Raw genomic sequence first — 25,274 nt, 5'->3', positions numbered from 1 at the left:
TTGGTGCCCTGAAGGCTGTTGTGCTTTGGCTTCATAAGAGACTCTTTCCCATCCTTGAAACTTACAGTATGTTCTTGCTTTTGTTGATTTTATATTAGTGACATACAACAATGTCTGTTTGTACAACTGATCCACAACCTTGTCATTTGCTCATTGCTTCCTCTTAACAATGGACGGGGGGGTTTGTTTTATGTAATCCTTCTAAAGGTTACTTTGCTTTTTCCCAGTAGGCAATATTTTCCATTGTTCACTTAAGGCAGGTTATTTGTTAGGCCCTTTGAGACATTTACTGGGGTTAAGACCTGCACAAATAAATCTGAATTAGCATGAAAGTCTGAGCGTTACCACCTGAGTCAGTAGATAAACATCGAGTAACTGGTACTGATCAATAACCCTTTTAATCTGCCCAGATAAAATGTGAGTCAGTGATAGACCTGGTACAGTCTTGACACTATTAAAGTGTCATAGAAAATGAATGCATAAACTCAAACAAAGACATCAGGAAAGTTTGTCTCTCCTTGAAAAAAAAAAAAATGACAGCATAAATGCCGAACGAAGAAACATCTTTTCCTTAGTCTTCAAACTTCATAAAGAAGGTTAGACAGGTAGACAGCAAGAACAAAAGAAGTGTTCTTGGCCTGAAAAAAGTAGTGTAAATGCTGATGGAAGGCAGGCGCTGGAACAATGTCTCTCTGCCAGAATGCTGACGATCATTAAAAAAAGCATTTCAATGTATTTTTTTGTGAGTGTGATGTATCCTTTTGTTCTCTGACATAAGTGCTAACACTGTGTTTTGCCATCAGTTTGTTGCAGAGGCGAGCTGGCCATTGCTAAGATTTTTCTTCCTCATTGTGAGACAAACACAGCCCCGGCCTGGGTGAAAAAAAAAAAAAAAGCTGCTCATCCGAGTCACTGACTAAAGTCCAAGCACAGAAACATACCTAAATTAATGCAAATGAGATATCATTCTGCTATATGAACCTGAGGCAGTTTCATATCAGAATACCTCCTTTATTCTGGATGTGTGTGTGTGTGTGTGTATGTGTGTGTGCGTGTGCTCCATCTCAAGAGATCTCGTGGTGTGTATAAACCACTTGAGTGAGTAATTATATGCTGCTGAGACACAGCAGGCGTCATGCACCCTGGCAGCTAGACAGTACTCAACCTGCCACTGTTTTGGTATATTTATGTCTGTTTGTGTGTGTGTGTAGACACACAGCGAGATTGAGATAAAGGATGTGCTCATGTGTATACACTACACACATACTATCAGGAGAGGGTGCAACATACTGCAAAAGCTGCAGCTGTCAAAATCCACTATCTTATTTAACAAAGGATTATTTCACAAACTTCAAAACACATAGGTCTTATCAAGCTAGCTGTATCTCTGTTGTTAAAGTCATTTACTGTTGTTAGTTGCGAATTACTTTTTCACAATTTGCAAATTTATTGAAATAATATACTTTTTTTTCTTTTCATGTATGAATTGATGTCAATTTAATATCTTGAGCAGTTATTTTTGGATTTATTGTGGTTAATCAGATAATGATGATCAGCTGTGATAGAAGGAAGGGGTGGGACTGAGTCTTTTTTAGCAAACATGCAGGAAATGTGTGTAGAACGGGGCATCGGTACAATCTTTGACCTCATGTGAGACTCTGAAATGTTTTTTTATCTTTGTTTGTTAAAAGTGAGAATAAATCTAGACAAATAAATGCAACAGAATCGGCGATTGCAGTGTTATGATTTGGACTGTTCAACAAGTGAGTCAAGAGGCGTTCAGGTGTTTCTTTTAAGAAATTAGAAAGAACAGGGCATGACATCTGTATCAAGCTAGCTGTCCAGCTGATTGTCCACAGTGAGAAACAAAAATATTGGAACAATGGACTCATGAAAATTGTGTTGCAGATCAGTGAGCCACAAATGTAGAACATCGTCACATGATTTTTTTGTATACTTGCAGCACGCTAAACATTATGGATTAGACTGGTATGAAGTGGTAATCTGAAAATATGAAACCAAACCAAACCAAATCATACCAAACCAAAGATCATACCATACCATACCATACCATACCATACCATACCATACCATACCATACCATACCAAGTACCATACCATACCATACCAAGAAAAAAAACAACCAATAAATACACAATCCAAAGCCAATCAAATAAAAGAAAACAAAACCAACTCAACCTAAAGCAAACCAAACAGGCAAAACCAAAAAATTCAAAGTCAAGCAAAGATAACCAACCCAAACAAGCCAAGCTAAGCCAACCCCAACAAACCAACTAACCGAACCAATCCAAGTAAAAACAAAAAACTGACAAAAACAAACACATAGACAAAAAAATGACATCCATTTTGCAAACAATATTGTGCCATTAAAATAACTCTATATCAAATAAATATTAAATAAATCAAATCTACAACACCATAAAAAAATGAAATACAATTATTTAAATAAATCTTTAAAATAAATCAAACTATCAAAAAAGAGTAAACCAATCAAACAAATGTATAAGTAAGAGCAAAGGGTAAAGTATTACAATATCTACAGTATGTGTGACACTACTGGTGTCTTCTACTGTATGAAATGCTTCCAGGTGAATTTACATGGTCTAGTCTGGTCTATATATTTACACCAGACTGGTGTAAAAAGCAGCCAGTCAGAAGCCTAGTTGATGCTTTGATTTGGTTTCCTTAAGGCTGTGAAGTCCAGTGGCAGGAGAAGACCACAGACTCAGCCAACAGCCTCAAGTGTTATTGTCTCTAGAGATTACAGCCTGTATGACACTGTTCCTCACCGATTTGTTCATCAAAGACAAATTTGACTGACATTTGGCGTTTGTCACATTTAAGCCCTGCAAACATATAAAACCATGTAATCACAGAGTTTTAAAATAAACATTTTACTTTACTATTTGAATACTTATGGTAGTCTAATTAAGTACCTGTCTCTTAGCAAAATAGTAAAACAAACAAGTGGGAGCCTGGTGAAACCCTGAAGAGCCCGGAGGTAAAAAAGAGGAGAAGCAGATTTCATCTCCACTCAGTTTTCTTTCTGGCTGGTTGGAGATTATGTTGCCTCTTGGCTCTGACACTGACAGCACTGATTGGAGTCCTGGTGTGAAGTAAAAATGAATTGACATGCGTGGACCAAGGTGTGTGTGACCGTGTATATGTTCAGCTACCTTTATGAGGACCAGGTCGTGACCTTCAGACTGAGGACAGGGGGGGGTTGTGTTAGCTGACAGGGAACACACAGTGCTATGTGATCAACAGATTGCCCACATATTGGTAGAAATACAAGCATGTGTGTTAAGTGTGAGGACTTAAACAGAATGATAATGCCACATGCAATCTGTTCCACAGATCTGAGGTTGAGCTCATTTTGCACCCTGCACTGGAGACGGAAACATAGGGTGAATGGGTGCTAATGCTGGGTGGACAGGAGGAGGGAGAAACCGACACTGAGATACAGTGAGTGTGATTGAACAAGGCAGAGATGGAGAGGGAGAAGGAAAAACAATTAGAAGATGAAGAGATGGATACAGAAAGCCAGGGAGCGAGAGAACGAAGGGGAGGAAGTTCTGCCTTCATGTCAATTCTTAAGGATTAGGCGACTGATGACTGATGTGACTGATGTGATCGAGGCCAACAGAGCAGCAATTTACTCACTTTTTTCTCACTGCTACGGGCACCACAACACTGCTGATGGACACACACACATACAAATGCTGCCATGTTCCAATACAGCCTCTTGATGAAATGCTGCCATATTCGCACCAGCTGTTGCTAAGTTCAAACTTCCCCTGTTATAATGCATCTACTAAACAGAGACTGGAACTTAATTACACTGAGATGCACCACACAAACTAGTTCTGACGGATGTCACAGATGAAACTCTTTTATCTTGACACCTAAGAAGAATGAAATAACAACACAACCATGTGTTGCTTCATCCAAATAATAATAATAAAAAACTAATTTTCTCACTGACATCTAGTGGTATCTATCCATGCAGCTAAGTTTGGGTTTTATTTTTTCAGGTTTTAGATATTTGTCTCTAAGATTTATGCCTCCACTACAATACAAAGGAGGAATTTCATCTGTGGTGCTCACAGCAGGGCCAGATTGACCCGCTAGGGGGGCCCAAGGCAAAATTGAAAAGTGGACTCCTATTTACCTCCTGGGTCATCCCACTCTCTTTGCATTGTGTATGTATCATGTTGCCTTTAAGCCCAGAAAGCAACCAGTACACCTTCTGTAATACTTAAAGATCTGATATTATGGGCCTTTTGGACTCATTTCTATAAATACTGAGTGTATTTTCAACATGTCTGTGACATTTTATTCACCAAATGTTGTTTAGATATCTCTAAATCCATCTTACCTTACAGCCCAGACTCTCCTCTGTCCTCCAGTAGGCTGTTTTGGAAGCTATTTACATTTGCATTATTATTGACCACCTATTCTGATTGGCTGGAGGAGAGGTCAAAATTTCAAATAACTTTAAAAGACCAAGGAGATAGAATTTAGTAATTTTACAGAAAATGAAGCTGCAACACAGGAAGCTGCTGTCCAGAGACTCTTGTTAGTCTGGATAATCCATAAAACATGCTATCAGTTTTCATAGGGATTTCAGCTGAAAGTAGCTCCAGTAAAAACCAGAGAGGTCTGTGGATTATTCAGTGTAACCAGGAGAGGAAATAAAACAGGCAGGTAAAACCAAAACTAATTGCATGGCTGTATGAAGTACCATAAGAGGTACAGTGAGGGAGAAAATGACCCTTTAAAGAGTATTTGGAGAAAACCCTACCAACTGGTATTTCAACAACAAGCTACATCTACTTCACATTTCTAATGCCTCGTCATTATTGACAACCCTATTGTCTCTGCAGCATTCTATCTGCATTACTGGATTAGCTGTGACTCATCTAACAAGCTCATATTGTATCAGTGCTCTCACTATGACCACCAGTTTTAATTAGTGAACTATGTTAGATCCATAAATGTATTTATTTATGTATTAACACAGACCACGTTGATCTGTTACCATAGATATAAGTGCCAGAAAGTATATTCAAAAGTCTATTAAAAGTTAGGATATCTCAGCCTCTGCTGCTTTCTCCCCAACTTAAACACAATACAAGCTGCTGGAGTGTCCTTTCAATAGTGTTGCTGTCAGAAGTGACTACGTTGGCCCCTTGGGTCTTGAGTTACCTAGTTTGAGTTTGCTATATTTCATATTATCTTTTAATGAATCTTGCTCCCTGTTACTTGAATCAGTGGAGGATAAAATATTTAACTGCTAAGTCATTCATCTTCTAGAATAGAGAAGTTACCAGAATGTTTCCAGTTCATGTTATGAGGTAATTTTGAACAGCATAGCAATGAAATCATTAGTCAATTAATTGCTTCATTGATTGCTAGAAACTTAAGGTTATTTATCATTATAAAATGCTGAACATTCTCTGGTTCCAGCCTCTCAAATGTGCTGCTTTTCTCTGTTTTGTATCATTGTCTTTTGAATATCTCTGGTTGATTGACAAGAAAATTTAAAATCTACAATTCCAGCTGTTGAAAAATAGTGTGTGATACAATGGAAAGAGCTACTAAATGGACCTTGTGGTAAAATTATTTTGTCAACAACTGTTTTTCAAGGACAAGAATAACATTTCAGTCTCATTCTGAAGATGTCACCTTATGCTCTGAGAAACTGTGATGGGAAATTTTTCATTATTTTCTGACCTCTTACACATTAAATGACAGAAAACAGAATAATTGATCATGAAAATACCCATTGTAAAACAGTGTCAGTCTAAAGTATGATTGGGAGCCAGGTTTGTATTATAAATAGAAAGAGCTGATGTTGAATCCACAGCTTGTCTCTCTCTAACTAACACTCTACAGCAGGGATCTTTGGAGAGTTCGTGCTTCTTGGTACAAAGCCCACATGTTTACAGTGAGACTGTTCCTGTGATTACGGATTAATTAAGTTTAATTAATTAAGAAGGCTTTCAGGAAGAATTAATGTTACTTGGACTAATTCCCCCGGAAGGACACTCACAGCTGCTGAAATCATTTTCCAGACAAGTGGCGTTTCATTTCTCCAGCAGAAAGGGCTGGACTTTGAATGGATCAACATCCTGGGAATGAATGGCACTCCTGCTGTGACGGACAGTTGTAAAGTCTGTAAGAAACTTCATTAAGTCTACTGGTACGTCTGATGTGTCAGCTGAGCACAATGGTTTACTGATCTGTAGCAGTTCTGTGAGTGGTAATTCTGAGCAGAAAGAAAGTCAGCAGTAAGTAAAAACTTTTAGTTCATGCTGAATGAGGCATTCATGAAAGAGGTTTGTGAGAGACATACTGTGATACATCACTTGAATCAGTTTAATAAGGAACTGCAGAACAAGAATTAAACTAACCAACGCTATCCCCCGCTGATCTACATCAAGTTAGTTAGTTAGGAACTTTTTTCACTTTTTTTCATTAAGTTATTAACATTTTATATGGGTTTATTTTTAGCTCTATGCATTAATGTCCCTATATCCCAAAGTCACTCCACAGTCATTCCCTGTTCTGGTTTTATAAGGTTCTGGTCTAATCAGTTCTCAGGATGTACTAGATTAATCAAGTTCTGTTTCTTTACCATGATGCCTCACTGCTTTATGACTGACCTTAAAGTTCATGAATTGGTGGTGATTGGTGGTATCAATCACAATCATCAACAATTAATGCCAAATGTTTAACATGTAGGTTTCTAGGGGCTTGTTTCTGAGCATTTCAGTGATCTGATGCTAACTCTTACAACCTGTGTACTGCAGCAGACACATTTCAAGCGAGTGACCACAGCTTGTCCAGTCAAAAATCAATCCAGCTTATTTAGAAAACCATTTAAAATGTAATACGATTTTGATATTGTATATCTAAAGTACCTTCAGGGCGCCTGGTATATCCACCAATAGAAGAGAACTTTCCTGCATGTCAGTTTTGCTATCTAAGATGTGAAACTCACTCACTTGCAGATAGCCTTATATTTCCAAGGTCATGCACTTGAGAGATGATGGACTTTTTGGAGGCGCGGCGGACCGACTTTGCTTCTTGAACTTTTGCATCCCCACTGCGATTAGCAAAGGACTGTTTCTCTGTTTATGCTTCAGGGAGTATGTGATGACAGCAAAGCAGCTGATTCCATTTCAACTTTGGACTAACATGGCTAAAAAGACTGTAGCTCCTGGAGAGAATTCAGCTGGAAGAATGTGATTCAGTTCTTCTGTACTCCCGATCAGAAGACTAACTACTATAATCAGACCGTCTACAGCAGGTCCTGTGGAGGTACTGTGGCAAATCACTTCCACATTTAAATGTAACTATAGGTTGTTTTGCCAGTCTGAATTTTAGACTTATACTGTGTTTTTTTTATGAGGATGTGCTGCGAGATGAATACCTGTTGAGATTGCTGTTAGTGGCGGGCAAAAAGACTTTTTGCCAGAAAATGGCTTAAGAAGGACATACCAACCATAAATGAATGGACTGACCTAGATCACAATATATATATACTATGGAAAGAACTACATTTAAACTAAGAATTCAAATTGATGTCTTTGATGAAAATTGGTCAAAACGGCTTACCCATGTGTCAACAATAAGGCCTGACTTTATGTAATAATAAAATACTCACATGTACATATACATATTTTGTTACTTGTTTAAGAGATCCTCACCTTGTTTTTGTTAAGGCGTGTGTGTTGTGTCTGGAGGGTCCTTTTTGCTCATATTTTGTTAATATGTGTTCTTTAAAAGAAACCCTAATAAAAAGTAAATGACAAAAAAAAAAACAATCTGCAGCTGTCTAGTTCTAGATCAGTGAAATCAGCAAAGAGAAATTCCCTCATGCACCAATATCTTAGCAATGTTTGCTCCACTTCAAAAATAGTAAATAAACTTGTCTTTCTCACAAGTGTACTGTCATTAAAACTAGCTATGATTTCCATTAGAGTCTACACATTAGCTGCTCTGCTAAAATCCATAAAATGTTATTTTTTCTCATGAAATGGCAAGATATCAAATGTTTTCTGTTATGTGTTTAAGGTGTTTTCTTGTGATGTACCCTCTAGTGCTCATTTTTAAAATAATGTAGCTTGTGCTGCCATTTGAATGCAACATCTTATTGATTCTAGAGGAGGAATTTCATTTCTGAATATCAACTCTGTGACATTTCGGTAATTCTGTCACTTCTGTTTCCACATTCTGTCTGTTATTTCTGCAGCCAAGTAAGTGTTGTTCAATTTAAAGTTAACAGCAGATGTTAAAGGTTAACTGAAACAATCTCAGAGAGAAACTCTAGCAGACACGACGACAAGCATTTGATTCTTCTGAATAAATTGTTCTTATTTAACAAGGTATGGAAAAACATAACAGTGATTCTGCCTTTTTCTGTTTCTGAACTCTATAATTAATGTGTGTGTGTGTGTGTGACTCAGTGTTGCATCATTTGTATGCAATCTGCCTTCTTTCAGTGCCATCGTCTTACTCTGAGTGAAGCGGGGAGGGTTGTCGTTGACATCAGTGAGGCTGATGTTAACCACCGTGGTCCCAGTGAGCCCTCCTCTCTGTCCGGCCATATCTTTGGCTTCGATCACCACCTGGTAGTGCTCCCTCTGCTCACGGTCCATGTCACCAGGGCCCAAGGCTGTCCGGATCACACCTGAACAAAAGTGACATCATAAAAACTAAACTTCATAGGCTCATAGAAGAATCACTGAACTTGCTGTTTCCAATTAAAATCTTGAAGCGATATCAAGGCAAAGCCAGCTGACTCTCTACTAAAACAGGTGTATTTTGCTCTAGTTTCTTTTATGGTTGATTAAAAGAAGAATCTGCCATCTGTTAGACTATTTTCTTTTTCCAAAAAATACACAAGTTGTTACACAGGTTCTGCAGATAAAATGAGACAAATCTGCAATGGTATTTTAAAACACCTGATAAGGATGCCAAAAACACATAAAATCCTTGAAAGTTAGGAGTGAATTTACATATCTTTTGGTCAGTATGATCAAGGTGCTAACACTATCAAAAGTGACTGACATAACAGAGCTTAAATTGGTCTTAAAGGAATACCTCAAGACTGAAATTTACCCTGAATTGATTTTACTCTCTGACATGTTTAACCTAGCTTAGCAGTAAGACTGGAAACGGCATAAAGACTGGAAATAAAATTGACTTGACTTGAATCTTACTTTTAGAAAGAAAGTAAATACGCACGCTCTCCAAATTACGGAACTGTTCCTTGACGTGCCATTAGTTCACAAAATGTCGCATTTCCTTCAGTATTTTTGCTTCTCTTCACATTCCCCTTTCCGCATCAGAAAACAAGGTCTATCATTGCAGCTTAATAGACAGACAGCAGTAATCTGACCATGGGCCTGACTCATCTATTTGTTAGAGACAAACAGATGAGCAGAGAGAAAGCGAGATTACTGTGCTGATTATCTAAATGGATGGCTGACTTTTTTATTTACAGAGATAGTACATAAGATCAGGCAAGGGTTGAGATGAGCTGTGTTTTTATTTTATGATAGTAGATAACAAACCCTCTTCTCTTTCTTTTTTTAGTCTAAAAGGAACATAAATGGGGCAGTGTTAAGGTCCTAAAAGTGTGTTTTTACTTTTCATGACTAGTTCTTTCAAACTTTTTAAGTAAAAGAAGTGAACAGGTGCATTGGCTTAAAATGGCAGAGCTGTAACAATGAAGAGATTCACTCTGTTTACCCAACTTCTGATGGTGGTATGATCACTGCTTGGATATTTCCTCCCCTGAGGATCTGATAGATTGAATTTGATATGAGGGAGTAAGAAAAAACTGAGAAAACTGAAATTTGTAAGTTAGTAATCCGGTGTTTTGTGACCTACAGTATTTGAGTGTTAGCAGTCGCTTTGTCATGCTAGCACTGCAGCAATAACTGCTTTGATCACTCACTGTTAAAATAGTGTTCTGACATTTTGGGAAATATGTTACTTTGCTGTCTTACAAAGAGTCAGATGAAAATATCAATATCTGTTTAATCTCTGTGCATCAAGCATAGAGGTCCGTGCTGTGTTTAGCCTAGCTTAGTGCAAAAGCTAGCTCAAAGGGACATTCTGACGCACAGATTCATACTATCCACATTTAAATTATCAAATTTAAACCATATTTTCTTTAGGCAAAGTTCTTGTAAGTCTGCTTGTGTTTTGATAACATTTAATATTTGAGAAGATGCCATCTTATGTACATTTAAAAAAAACTGATGAAACACTGATGAGGGGTACTGTAATAGCTCACATGATAAATTCAGTATAATGTGCTTCTTCACTTCATCAACACAGCAACAGTCCCATCATACTTAACACTCTGCACTGTGAAACCTAAGAGCCAGGAGTGCTGTGTTTCACTGATGATAACTTAAAGCCCCAGAGCCTTGGTTTCAAATTCTCTACAACACTAAATAGTCATGATTAAATAAGCAAAAAAACAAATCATGTGTAGTTATTATTTCTTAGAGTTTAAAAGTCAAGAGCTCAGCTAATCTGCTTCTTCAGTACTGTGTGGGTGGGGTTTGATCAGGTTTCATTAACTGAAGTTGCTGAATAAAGTGCAACAACTTTTGCAGAAAATTGTGTCTTCATGTAAGACGCCATCACTCATATGAAGAAGCTCATTGAGAAAATAGGTTTTCAGGGCCTTTAACAATAATTGAAAAAAAGCAAAATGAAAGGAACTGGAAATAATAAGTGAATGAGGACAGTATTTCTATTAGAGGAGAGAAACTGAGAGCAGCAGAGTGCTGAGTATGACATGTCTCTGTTGTTGTGGAAATGTACATGAAACTCAATTAATCAAGACAACCTGTAAACCAGAGGAACTGTTCAGTGAGCATTAATAGCAAAAAAGTACCAAAAGCAAATTAGAACAGGAACAGATCAGGCAACAGGAAGTCTTTTGACTAAAATATGATTACATGTATTTATGAAACAGCAGACATGTCTCTAATATAAGCCTGTTACAAATAAAGGCCTGCTTCTCTCTGAGGTGGAGATAAATAAGTAATTAAAATCTATGGTATATTCTTAAGATTCTTTCTTCCTTTATTTTACTACTACTACATTTTTTTTTCTATTTTTACTGATCAACTGCTGGTCTTAATTTTTTTAAATTATTATTTCTACCTTCTTAATGGTTTTTAACTCACATGTATTATTCATGTGGTTGTTTTAATTGTGTTTATTTATATCTAATGTTGTATCTTGTACACTATACACATAGTTTTTGTGGCTGCAACTTCTATGGTAGCTCATGCTCTGTGTGAAGCTAATTGTGCTTCCGCCTGGAATGAAATGTGCTATATACATTAAGTTTTGCTTGCTTGCTTATTAACTCAAATGTTTTAGAGGAGAAATGGAGTATTCTCTGGACACTAAACTTAAATTTTGTCTAAACAGTATTTCTTTTTTGCCCATAGTTTGTATTAATGCGTAAATCATTTCCTAAAGGTTTGTCTCTGTATGTTTGGATACTGCATTTTCTGAATAATTAAAAAACTGCCTCTTATTCTTTTATTGCTCTCTCTTTAAGTGATAAACATTAACTACTGTACAACACTGGGATTGGAATTTAAAGGATGATTCTGTCAAAAATACCTGTATTTGGATCCACAGAGAAGTACGGGTGTCCCTGGCTGATGCTGTAGACCAGTTTGGCACTGTTTCCATACATGCTGTCATCAGCGTCTGTAGCTGTCACCTGGATGACTGATGTACCTGAGAAACACACATTTACATGACTATCACTGACAAGGACAAATTAAACCTTGTGTCACAATAAGAAAATGAAAGAGAATTATGCATAAGACAAAAATCAAAACAAAGAAGTCCAGTAAAAGTTGTCCTTACCGATATCAGACCTCTCAGGTACACTGCCGGTGTAAACTTCTTTGCTGAACTGAGGCTCGTTATCGTTGATGTCGTGGAGTTTGACTGTGAACTCGGTCTCTGGCTCCAGCTTTTGACCTGTCCGTTTGTTGACGACTGTGGCCCTGAGGATATAGAAAGCCTTCTCCTCACGATCCAGGCGGCGAGTGGCGTGCAGGTCACCGTTATTCTCGTCAAGGACAAAGATGGTGCCGGCCCCCTCACCAGAGAGAACGTACTTGACTAAGCCATTGCCATGGTCCTGGTCTGACTGGAGCTGCAGATGAACACACATGTTGAAAGTTAGAACAGACTTCAGTATTTCAGAGATTCAACATACCATAACATTGTAAGATACAAAGACTTCAGTACTTTAATCTCTAAACCTTTAAATATATATTCTCTTGCACATTTTTTTTCTTTCAGTAAATATAAACTCCCTTTAAAGGTATTCACAAAGCCTGATGTCCATGTCAATGCCCAGTGATTTGATGATTACGTTAGGTTACACCCACAGCCATTGTATTATGGATGTGAGGCCAATTTTCAATGTTCCCTGTATTAACAGAACAAAAAATAATTTATATTCTCTCATTAATGGCTAGACAAAAAGATTTTTCACTCCCATTTGTTTCCATTGTTCCTGCAACACCAAATAATCATTCTGAATGCTGCAGAGATGTAGTATAATATTCTTTATTTATTCATAATTAACTGTGCCTATTAATTTATTTTCCATGTCTATGGGTAATTTTCTTTTTCCAACCACTGTTGGTTGTTGGCTATGCTTGGTCAAACACTTAAAATAACCTTTGTTGTATTTTCCTGACAAGAACCTCTGGTGGCCATGTGAATTATGACTGTGAGTCTATCAGACAACTAATTCGGAAATAGAATGACGTCATAGACCTGCAAAACATCTAAGGGAGGAGGTTAGGGTGGAAGGTTCGGTCAACAAAGCATGTTCTTTGTTTCCTGTGACAGTCAGTGTTGGTTTATTTTAACCATTACCATGATTTTTTCGTAACTTTAAAGTATATTGTGTCTGGTGGTATTCTATTTTTTTCTTGTTGTTAACAAATCCCATGTGCAGACACAAACCAAGAATAAATGAAGCTACTAACAAGTATTGTGTGTGTATCCAAAGCGTGATATATCTTGTTCCTCTGTGCTACAGAGCTCTGTTGTTGTCCAAAAACTATTAAGAACATGTCAATGAGCCACATTGTTACACTGGGTGTAACAATGAACAAACACACTGTGGTTTATTTTGACTCAATCCCACACACACCATCCTGCTGCCAAAAATACTCACTAGAGCACCAAATGTAGATTCATCTGCTGCTGAAAACAGTCCCCAGCACTATTTCTTCCTGTTTGAGTAATGCTTGCTAAAAACTACAATGACCAGATGTTTTAGGAGACAATTTTAACGATATTATGTTGACAATAATAGGATTGTGTCTAAATTGGTGGCAGATCAGAAAACATCTGGACCTCTGGACATGTACACTGACCAAACAGATATTTTTACTTGTTCAGTTTGTTGAGTTCAAACTATCAAATACGCAGTCCTTCTATCTATCTATAGATACTGCTCAGTGTTGGTAGATGGATAGACAGAGAAGAGGATGGACAGGCTAGTGGATGATAGTGACAGGTTTATATAAGACAAAAGCAAAGAAGAGCAAAGACAGAAACAAAAGAAAGACCAAGAGTCACATACAGATTGAGAAACAAAACAAGAATCTTCTGAAGGCAAAAAAAACACGGTTGAAAATGAAGAGAGTGCAGCAGAAAGCCAGAGTTTGTGTTGCGCCTGAAGGAGTAAACATCTATCGGATCTGCTGTGAGATCTGCTGTTTATACTCTGATACCTGCAGCAAAAACCCGGCTCGCTTGCTCTCGCCTCTTGTCTTTGTCTGTATATCTTGACCTCAAGTGGCTCGCTGTTCACCTTTCATCCCTTCATCCCTGCTTTACTCCTTCAGGCCAGGTGTTAAGGTGAAGTCTTTGATTATACGTGTGTGTGAGTGAGAGCTATTATAGCTGCTACCCTTTCCTTTCCCGCTACCTGTGGAAAGTGTGACCTACTGGCTCTGGATAGATTTATATAAGAGTCTAATATTATTATTTTCTAAAACAACTGATCCAAACCTTATTCATAAAGTGTTGTCTACCTGTTATATGGCGGATTAGATAAGAATCTGATGATGTACTAAGTACTTCTTTTGAGGAGCCCTAATGTGATATTTTGGTTAAATTCCATACCAACCTGTTTTAGGAGCATATTTTCATAAATCATGGTTCAGATGGGAACTGTATAACCAACAGATTTTTGGTGATTTCAAGACGAAGTGGTGTATGAAGTACAGTATACTGTGAAACTGTTAGCTGCACTCTTTATAGACTGTTGCTTTCTGGCATATTTGGACAGTCCTTCCTACTGTAGTTGGGTGTAGGCAAAACCCCATCAGTGTCTAATATACTGCATGTAACCCTTACTCAAACAGTCAGGTCCAGCTTTCCTGCTACCCTGGTGTGTGCTCATGTTGTTTAGTATATATCATTTCAAAGACAGAACGGAAAACTTTGGCAAACTATGGTCAAAAATTTGAATGCATAGCTCAAAGAAGAAAGGAACTAAATCAAAATTTTTCAGGGACTTATGTTGGTAAAATATTTTTACACACAACATTGAACAGCTAGCTAAATTAATAAAATATAAAGGGGATTTAGACTCATGACCTGAGCATATCTACTATCTTGATTACAGCCTTGTGGCTACATTATTTGGTTGCAACTGGTCCATCAATCGTCTTTAATCCTTCTATCAGCAACTCTGAGATCCGTCACTACATCTACACTAGTCAGGGAGAGCCTTCATGGCCAGCCCATGGTTGGCAAGCTAGCTAAACTAAGTCCACACCGATTTCTGTACTAAAAACAGAGATGAATATGAATGATGTGGGTTTCATGACAAACCATCTCATATCTCATATGGGAGTGCTGGTTTCTACAACAATATTAGTGAAGTTAGAGAGACTCATCTCTTCTACCAAACCTCAGTGACAGACAGCCTGCAGCATCTTTTGGGTGACACACTACTGCTCCACAGTGCTGTAGGTGTAAAGAGACCTGGCAAATACTGAAACACTTCAACATTTTGCAGTAGTTGTATGTGGAATAGGATTACAGACCTATCTCAGGATCATCATCCAACACACTGTGATGATGTGTGTTGAACACAGTGGGAACAGTAGATGCATGTTTCATTCATTCAGTGACTTTACATGTTAAAGAATGTGTAGTTTGTTATGTGGGACTTGCACTGCTCTGCACTGCGCTACAGCATTGGGTTGCTATCATAACCAACAACTCAATGACTAGGTCAGTTTCTGAGATTTCTGGCCTTTAAAACTCACTTTCCTGCCCATACCAATGAACCTTGATGGGAAACAAGAGTGCTGACTCATAGCTTCTTCTTCTTCCTCTTCAAAAAAATTTAAATCTGCAGACCTGTCCTGTTGGAGTTTTGCTGGGTTGTCAATGAGAGGATTTTCCTTTCAACTTAATATCTCTATCCCCACAGAAGTCCTACTCCTCTGAAGCAAAAAAGCCAAGTCCAAGGTCTGCCTAAGATATTGATATTATTACAATGCAGGAACCCTCTGAAATAAATGTAGCTAAATTCAGTTCTGCTCAGGACTGTCTGTTCCACATACTTAATATGTGATCTGACCAAACGCCCTCAAAATTTTGCCCCTCTTCACCTCTCTGAGAATTGATTTTAGCTGTTTTTGTCTGGATGTCTGGCCTCACCGTTCCTCCTCTTTGGTGGACATTGATTTCAGTTGGCTTATGCCTATGTGCCAAACAGATGGGTGACAAATGAAAAGAAAACCAAACATGAAGTGTAAAGTGTTGGACCAACACAAGTTGCCAGAACAGTTTAAATGCTCCTTGGCAAGGATTCTACATAGCCCTGCTCCTCTGAAACACTGCCCACATCTGAGTTTTCAGTGATTCAAACTGGTTTGGTGCTGTGCTCATTGACAACTCTTTTCTTGGTTGGAAAAAAAGAGAGCACTGGTAATAGATTTACAATGTAATCTTCTTGTGCTAGAGCCATATAGCAAGTGATAGAAAAAAGCTCAAGAATATAGCAACAAGCATTGATGAGACAGATGCAGACTTACAGTTTGTTGTAGGTCAACTTACAGAAATAACAACTTAAATCTGCGGATTTCTTCAATCAATTTTAAAAACGTTAAAAACTAATACTACTCTAGCTTTCTTGTCAAGTAAAAATTATGTCCATGTGATGGATATGTCACTCGCTAGAGAGTTGGCCACAGAAATCAGCTAACATGTTGCCAGACTGAACTGAAAACAATTCAGTGATTATCAGGCTAGATTCTCCAGTTGTGTTGAGATGTGATGATTGTAAAGGCTGTATAATTCACATCCTTTTCATACTCAAAACCATTCAGTGTTCTGTATCGAAGCATCTGTCTTCAATGTCTTTCTATACTCATTTAGTCAGGTTTTCCCTTTTTAGGCAAGACTATGTAACTTTTGTAAAAAGTTCAATGCCCTCTTCACGTCTACCCAGTCTACTCACATTAAAGGGGCACTCCAAAGATTTAGTACTGCACTTCAAGTTGGTCCATAAGGTTTGGAGACTTGCGAGACAGGTCAAAATTGAAGCTCCTAAAACACTATTACTACACTTACCATAATGCAACACAATTGTGTCTTTTTGTTAGACCCTACATCTTACTAAATGATGACCCCAGTTTCTAAATGTGTAATCTCCAAGCCCAGAACAACTTACTTTAACAGAGTAGTATTAAGTAGCACTCCCCAAGACAAGAAAGCTTACTTTGATGTGTAAAACTGGTGTAGTGCCCCTGTGAATGAGGAGGGATGGTATGACGAAAAAATTACTACAAAGCCGTAGAGGCTAAAAAAACATCTTCTCAAGCGAGAAAAATCCTATGAGAATGCAGTATTATAATTGTGTAAAACAAATACTGAAACGATGCCCAAAACTGAATTAAAATGATTCCTCCAGTGGAAAATAATTATTTTAATAAAAATATCTGGTGATAGATGATTCTAGGAACAACTAAACCACTCTAAACAAAATTTTGCACAACTCTGATGAGACTGAGGGGATAATTAGACTCTTCCACACTTGCACCACTTTTCAAAGACAGCAAAAAGCTATTTTTTCCTCAGGGTCTTCCTGGCTCACTGCTGATAACCCCCCACTTAACCATACGCACACATACAATGCAACACAGCAAATCAGCAATGTGGAGGGATGGGTCACACTTCATCTGCCTGGTTCTGCTGTATGCACAGGAAGAACTCTGTCACTGAGGCCACACAGCAACAGCATCTGTTTAACTTGGGATTTTTCAGTCCGCCTGTGTCACCGACTCAATGTAACATGTAAATCTTCTTCTGTGTCTTCAGAAACCAGTAGTGTGCCATGAAAACATGTTGAGTTACAATATTTCACAATGTCCATTATTCCCAGCTCTTCCTCCCCTGTTGCAGCTTTTCTCGCTCCACCTCTGACGGGGATTATTTTGGAAAATTCTGCAGTTATTTTTTCCTGAGCCAGTGAGCCAAAGGAGTTGTTGAAGAGATTGTTGAAAAGATGCAGTGATAATGCAGCACAAATGCAGGGTGAGTGTTACATGAGGACTGCATGAAAATTCAACACTACCAAGCGTAAAGATAAAGGTGATAATGTCATTGATCTCTTCTCAAAGTACATGAAGTACAGACAACAACTGAGCAAATTCCATTCTCTGATGAAGACCATGTGATATGGTTGAAAGTTCAGTAAAAAGCTTATATATTACCAGGTCAAAAAAGTGAAGCCAATGCAGAAGTGCCTTCAAAAAAAAAGACAATAAAGCAGGGTATGCTTTAGAGCGTGGCTACCTTGTGATTGACAAGTTGTTACCACAGCGACAACGTTGGTTATGTAACGTAACCATGGCGTAACCCCAGATTCACAGAGTATAGGCATAGCTGCTGCTATTTCACAGTGTGTTTTCAGTTCAGGAAAGTTAGTTGTAACATTTTGGCTGCCTACAAAAGCCTTGTTCAGTGTTTGGTTGTACTAAAAGGCAATGTTTCTCAACCTTTTTTGGGCCAGCTTCTCCTATCTATTAACCAGGTCCCTACTACCCCCCATCAATTAAAATGTAAGCTAATTGTCTCCACTGAATATTAATGTTGATTATAATTCTGTGTTATATCATTTAAAAAAAACATGTCATTGGATGCCAAATAACAGGTTTGTTTAAATGGACAGTTCGAATATCATTATCATTAGTTTCCCAGGGAGCAAAAAAGCCAAACTTTAATTAGATCTCATTATTGATCACAAACAGCAACCAATCAGAAAGTGGTAATTTGGTGCCAGTGCCAAACAAGAAGCGTTCTTATTAATTGTTCCAACAGAAAACAAGAGCAGCCTACCAAGAAAAAAAGTCTATAGGAGCAAAAAAGGCTACTGGAAAAAAGCAGAAGGATATGTATCCATAGATAAGGTTTTCAATAGAGTACTGACAGCATTTTTTCTTGTTTTGCGCCATTTTGTTGATATGATATTATTGTTTTATGATGCTATCCAGTTGATTAAATAGATCTGCAGCAGTGTGGCAGAGAGCGAGTTTTGGTTGGGAGGTTTGGGGGTCCTCCCTGAAGAAAATTTGATGTTATTTGACAAAAAATGATGCATTTTCACATAATTTTGGACTATTATCATTACAATATTTATTTAAAAAACACACTGTGTGCCAAAAGAAATAATAATCACAAAACATTTGTAAAACAGGCTCACAGTGAATGGATTTGAACTGTTATTTTCTCATCCCCCCACGGTGTTTCCCAGAGGATTTTCTGAGACTGTGGTGGACTCTCAGACTCTCTGGGGGGGTTTGAGTTTGGGATTGTTTTGTGAAACCTCTATGATATTCTAACGTACCAAGTCTTGTCAAATAACTTTTGAGCACTACACAGCACAGATATTCTGATTATGCATCAACTCATGGCCACAAAACAACCACTCCCTCCCTTCCAAAGCCTGTATGACACAACAATAAACATCTTTTACATTCATACTTATCATCCATCTATCCATCCATCCATCCATCTGTCCAGTGTCCAGCACTGAGTAAACTATAGTAAATGTTGTTGTTGTTCTATTTGAATGGAAACTCAGCTTATGCCTTCACTTTTCCTCCTGGAGTCGACCTGCTGTCTTTCACCTTTTACTCTCTGCTTCTCAGTATACTCACCTCACCTTTTTGTCTTCTTAAAGCTGACTTTTTGTCCAATTGTTTCTTGTTGTTGTTTTGTTTATCTTTTCTATTTTGCTTCCAAAAACATATTTTCTCTGCATTTTCTTAGCATTATAAGATGTACCTCTCCTTTGTTTCTTCCCTTCTTTCCTCATCTGCTTGTTTCTTCCCTTCCCCCTCACTCTGTGCATCCATTTCTCTCTCCCTCTCTCCTTTTGATCCTTACTGCCTTTTCTCTCCAGCGGTGTTCAGTCTGATTTGATCTGTCAGTCTGCAGGGCTGCAACACCTCCATGCTTTCACCTAACACGAGCTGACGAAGCCTGCAGACATTTCACCACAGCACATTTCCAGAGCAGAGTATGCTTTTTGGAGTCCTTATATGTCCCAGATCACTGTCTTCACTACCATACCTCCACCATACTGCTGTCTCTTAGAGTTTTGTATAATCACCTCCATGCTGACAATGCTCATGTGGATAAAACATCCTCAACCTTTTCATTAGATACCAAAGAAAGACTTTCCTGCTCCTTGCTACTGCAAACCTTTAATAAAAAATCTCTGCACCAGTTACTGCAGTGGTAATATTCAGAGATCCAGGAATGCATTTTGACTAAACTGTAGAGAAAAAAATGCTATTTATTAACAATGAATGATCCTACATTCCTGCAGTCACAGTCCCATGTTGAGCATTTTTAACCAAACCCTTTTGGAGAATATTTTTGCAGGTAATTCTTCTTAGGAATTGGATGATAACAGACATATAGCGTATCATTTTACACTCATTACTGGCATTTGAACAATAGCTGTAAAACAAACACAAGGGTAAGTGCATTCTTTGTCACAAACATTGGACTGGACACAGTATCATGTCTGTAAAAACACATTATAAATCATGCATGAGATGTCTATTCTTCTATCCGGGAGTTAGAAATGTTTCACTATCTGCCAGAGGGCTGTAGGATGTCTACTTGACTTTGGGGATGATAAAGACAAAAGTGATGTCAGTGAACAAAAGATTTTAAGAATTTGTCCACAAAACACTAAACGCTGTATGACATGTTAGGAAAAATGGGATAGATAGTGTATGGTTATTTTCCTTTCTGTTTTTTTGTATTAGAGAAAGAATAAACTCTGCAAAAGTTGACTGTGGAAGAGAAAGTTGAGATGGAGCTAATGAAGCAAACTCTGTGATATTTGCAGGGGTGTAGCTTTTGTTTTAGCAGTGCTGGGGGCCACAATACATATATACAGTATATATATACAGAATATACAGTATATACAGTAGCAGTCAAACGACACCTTCCCATTCAATTGTATGAGAAAGTTTGTCTATACATATCACACACACACACACACACACACACACACACACACACACACACACACACACACACACATTATTCTATCTGCTATTCCACAGCAGACAGGTTTGTTATCGGAAAAGCACAGGTGGGACTGATAACATTAACGATGGCTCAGTTCCATTCAAGTGTCCAAGGAAGCCATAGTAGTGAACCACTACAGGGTCATGAATTTGTAAAAACTAATTGGGATCAGCCATCATTAATATAATTAATTGCACTGTGCTTTTCCTGCTTTTGCATGTCAGAATGTCTGCTGTGAAAAAAGGTCTGTTTCTGTCTCTTTACTACATGACCAATTATCACCATCTCTATGAATTATGCATCCACAATGACTCTGGCTATGCTTGACTATGCTTCCCAGATTTTATTTCTTTACGCATTTAAGCAAGTGGCACTCAATTTGGGATGTCCAGGATTACACTCTAGCACAACACACTGGCACCAGTAAACTTGGTGTTTGGTTATTTAGCTATTCTCAAAACTCTGAATACTGAGGTTTGGGTCAGTGTACGACGTACTTGTTTGATTAACTTATTTGTTATCTGTTGTTTTTATTCTCACATGGAAAAGGATGATGTAAATCCGAGTGCATCCAAAAGGAAATGCTTACTGTGCGGCTGTGTAACTTTATATTAATAAATCAGATCAGGATTGGATAAATATTCTAGATCAGAAGACTCAGCACATCATGGTATCAGGAGTAAAAACCTGGTATTAATGTTTGTCTGACCATATTGCCAAACACATGCCCGTCCCTGCTAATCTGTCTCTGAACCATACTGTTATCACTAAAGCATATATGAAGCACCCAGCGGGTCCCCTGCTGTGAAGACAACACCCCAGCAGGGAGGAAAAGTCTGCTGACACTGTCTTGCTTCTCACTATGTTTACCTCAATGATGGCAAATTCTTGTTTGCTTCACAGCTTACTTTGTTTTTCTGCTGTCAGACAGCAGGCCTCATACAGAGCAGCACAATACCTCCAGGCATCTGGCTACTGATCAAACAGCACAGCTCCAACTATCATCACACTGCACTGTGTATTAACTTCACTAATAGGCCTTAGAGTGAGAATCTCCTCTAGTTATTAAACAGAGCAGCCAGTTAGATTGAAAATCCCTGCATAACCCTGCTATCTCTGCACAAGGTAAGTGGACATTAAACACCTTATTATGTGTGCAATAATACATCAGCAAACAGCATGTTTCATGTACAGCTCCACTGAGGGTCTGATTTATGAATGAATGGATGAAACCTTTTTTGCCCTTTGAGAGTTTGTCTCACGTAAGACAGTCATTTTATAACTATGTTTGTTTCTTCATACATTTAGTATGAGGCACATTGAGTTCATTGTATTCACTTGTGTATGCTGATGGATCCAAGTCATTCATTTGTAACAGCTATTAATTAACATAACGACACTGCCTCAGCAAAGCAGAACACCCACATTTATAATCTTCCCAGCAAAAAATTGTCAGTGAGAAAACTAGTTGAGACATCCTATTTTACAGCTACAGCAGTGGTATAAATCAGTTACAGGTTATAAATGAGGTTGAACATGCAAAGAGTATGTTCTTTAAAACAGCATAAAGCCTACTTATGTGCTCTTTAATTTGTCATCTTATGATTGAAAGCTCCAGAACAGAGATTGTTTTGTTAACCACATATGTGTAGCTTCAGGTTTTTGGAAAGGTGGCCTTGTAAGACCCAGCTTAAAATTTGAACCCTGCGTATGATAATATAACTTCACAAAACTTTGATTATTCTGCACTACCAATTTTATTTAGTAATTTTTTGGCTCTTTTAGTCAATATGAAGAAAATGGCCTCAGGCACAGACACTGGAGCTTTTGTGTTCTCACACACTCACATTCTTTGGCCATTTTCCACTGCAGGAATTCACTGAAACATAATGTAGTGTGTAGCTATTGTCACAGTTTCTACTTTTGTTTCCACTGTTCTCCACCTGCTTTGGAGATATTTGGACCCTGCTGAAGAGAGGTGATACTACACCTTCTAGGTACTTTCAGGGGTTGCTGGAAATGTTGTTGACTGTAAACACCACAGTAACCACTATTTCACTACTGCATCTTTACAACTAATCCTCCATAAAATGCTTGTTGGACAAATTAAGATGATATCAAGGCCCTAATTCAATTGAATTGAATAGAGATGGTTATCAGAGGGGGCTTGAATCAGCAGTTATAAAACAAACTGAAAAGCTACAGATGTTTTGGTCCACTGACCTGCTTGTATTGAGCCCAGCAGTGTCCTGGATTCTCCTGCAGGTGTATAAACTTGTATCTCATGTTCACAAAAATGTGAAAGAACATCATCTTAAATCTTGCATTACTGTCTGTCCCACAACTGCTTATTTCAACAGTGTATCAAACAGTGAATAAAACTGACATATTCAGTCCTGCTTTTGCCTTTTTTTAATGACATACTGTTTATCCAGAACATCTTGGTTTGTAAAAATCAGTGGAAATGCACCGAAGAACCTTGCGCCAAAGCCTCACAATGTTCTTAAAGGTTGATTAGAGTTATGTGAAACCTCAGGTTAGTGCTTATTATATTCCTGCAGTGAAAAGTTGCTATTTTTGTGAATGTTTCAGTCTTACATATACTGACAAGTACATAACACAAGAACTGGGATATAACAGGGTATAAAGGAGCAGCAGTTGCATAAAGTTGCAATGGAACACACTGAGACACAAACCAGAGAATATTATGGAAAAGGTGGATTGATATGTATTGATATGTAAATGCAACATATAACAGGCTGTATATAACAATGAGATGATTATGAAAAAAGAGCACATGTAAGAGATAAACAGGATGGTATCAGCATCAACACATCCACCACAGCAGTCACTACATACGTACAGATGTCTTTTAGCATGCGAGAGGAGAAAACTCTACACTCTTCATATATTCGCTTCACTTTGCACATTCTGTCTTCATGCCTATCTTGCAATTTCCTTGCTGACAGCCCTTCTGCCTCTTTGTCCTGAATGTGTACTGCTCAATGCAGCCACTGGGCCACAAAACATCAACACAAGTCTTTACAGTTGCAAGTGCAAAAATATCACACTATAACAATTTTAGAGATTCCATTATTTCTGTTGTGAAAGCTTGCCATAGTGACAGACAGAGGAGCCAGAGCTGCGGCAGCGGTGCTTTCTCTACTCCACACTACAGAGCTCTGACTTTCTCTGCTCCACAGCAACCATAGATACCTTTTTTTCCAACATGGCCACAGGAGAAATTCACAACAAGCTAAATATCACACACACACATTTGACAAATTATGAATGTATAAAGCTAATATGGCTAACATGTTGTCATACAGTAAAAACAGCTGCCTGCTGTGGTTGAAAACGAGGCGAATGAAAGTGATGAGACTAAACCAGAAAAGTAAAGTTGTGGGCTTGTAAAACCAAAACAATGAGCTGAAAGATGCTAAAGTGCAGCTTTAAAGCTAGCCTACATAACCTTTGCTGAACATCGGCCACTGTGACTACAACTGATAGTTATAGGATAATGCTAATGCTAAATCATAGTGTACCAGTAGTGCAAGTCATAAAGTCAGCAATCTGACACAGTAATACCAGTTACACAGCAGTTTGCTAACATCAGCTATTGTTAGCCACCATCTGAAAACCGATCATACCAGACCAAGTGAGGATGTGTTTAATGGTTATGTATTTAACTTTCTGTTTGTAAGAGGAAGAGTCTTTACACTGTTTTTATGTAGCTGCACATGGAGGTCAAAAAGATAACAGTTAGCTTTTTGTGTGTAATGAAACTATTAAATGGTAGATGATCCCTGAATTATAGTGCACTTGTTAAGCAATGATCATTAACAGTAGTAATTCATTATGCTTGCAGCCACAGGAGTCATGGGTAAAATGGGTAAAGCGTGAACTTCAGCATAAATTCATATTAACAAAGCCAGCAATTTAGGAGAGAAGAACAAACATGACTGATAACCCTAATCAAGAACTTAATTACATTTCGTAACATATGGCACTACATTCTATGCAACAAAGAATTTGCAGGTACTGGCACAGCTCTTACCTTGCCAATATACTGGTAGTCGCTGCCTGTATACTCCTCCTGCAGGAAAAACTGGTTCCACATCCAGCCTCGTCTCACTCTCTTGAGCACCTTGTCTCCTCCGATTGCTGCTTCAGTTCCACCTCCACCTTCTGTCTTTGTCCTCTGTCCAGTCAGAGAAAATGCATCCAGGTACAGGCCAAGACAGAACCATACAAGGCCCGGTAAGATAGTCCTCATTTTTGCAGAGGCGTATAATGTACTGGTCACAAATGTTCTATCTTCCCAGTAGGATCTCTTTGAATTGGGAGATGGGTCGATCAGTCATAGTCCTTCAGGTTTTGACTGACTGGGGAAAGAAGCTGTAGAAGAGGCAGAGAAACAGGGATGAGTACGTGGCTCAGCTGAACATTGCAACACTTAAGTCAAGATTTAATAAGACTGCATTGTGAGGGCAGTTTGGTGATTTCTTGGAAACTGATCTGCTTGATGTAGGAGTGCAGAATTTTCATCTAATTGATGATTGCATGATTTACTAAACCTTTTGCATCTCCTGTCTGGTGCA

At 38.2% G+C, this 25,274-nt stretch overlaps 1 protein-coding gene across 2 annotated transcripts in view; it reads right to left on the bottom strand.

Annotated features, from left to right (window-relative positions):
* The window catches only part of LOC121908811 (cadherin-6-like), an 80,381-nt gene that overhangs the window by 26,139 nt on the left and 28,968 nt on the right, over window positions 1-25,274 (bottom strand). For both annotated transcript variants that reach the window (XM_042429107.1, XM_042429105.1), the window contains 4 exons: window positions 24,731-25,071; window positions 11,941-12,235; window positions 11,689-11,808; window positions 8,546-8,719 (listed from right to left, as the gene is read on the bottom strand). In XM_042429107.1, coding sequence (XP_042285041.1) covers window positions 8,546-8,719; window positions 11,689-11,808; window positions 11,941-12,235; window positions 24,731-24,949 — 808 coding nt within the window. In that variant the 5' untranslated portion in view covers window positions 24,950-25,071. The remainder of the gene's footprint in view (window positions 1-8,545; window positions 8,720-11,688; window positions 11,809-11,940; window positions 12,236-24,730; window positions 25,072-25,274) is intronic.

Source organism: Thunnus maccoyii, chromosome 12 (assembly GCF_910596095.1).
Source record: "Thunnus maccoyii chromosome 12, fThuMac1.1, whole genome shotgun sequence".
NCBI lineage: Eukaryota > Metazoa > Chordata > Actinopteri > Scombriformes > Scombridae > Thunnus > Thunnus maccoyii.
This window is presented reverse-complemented; position numbering and strand designations above follow the sequence as displayed.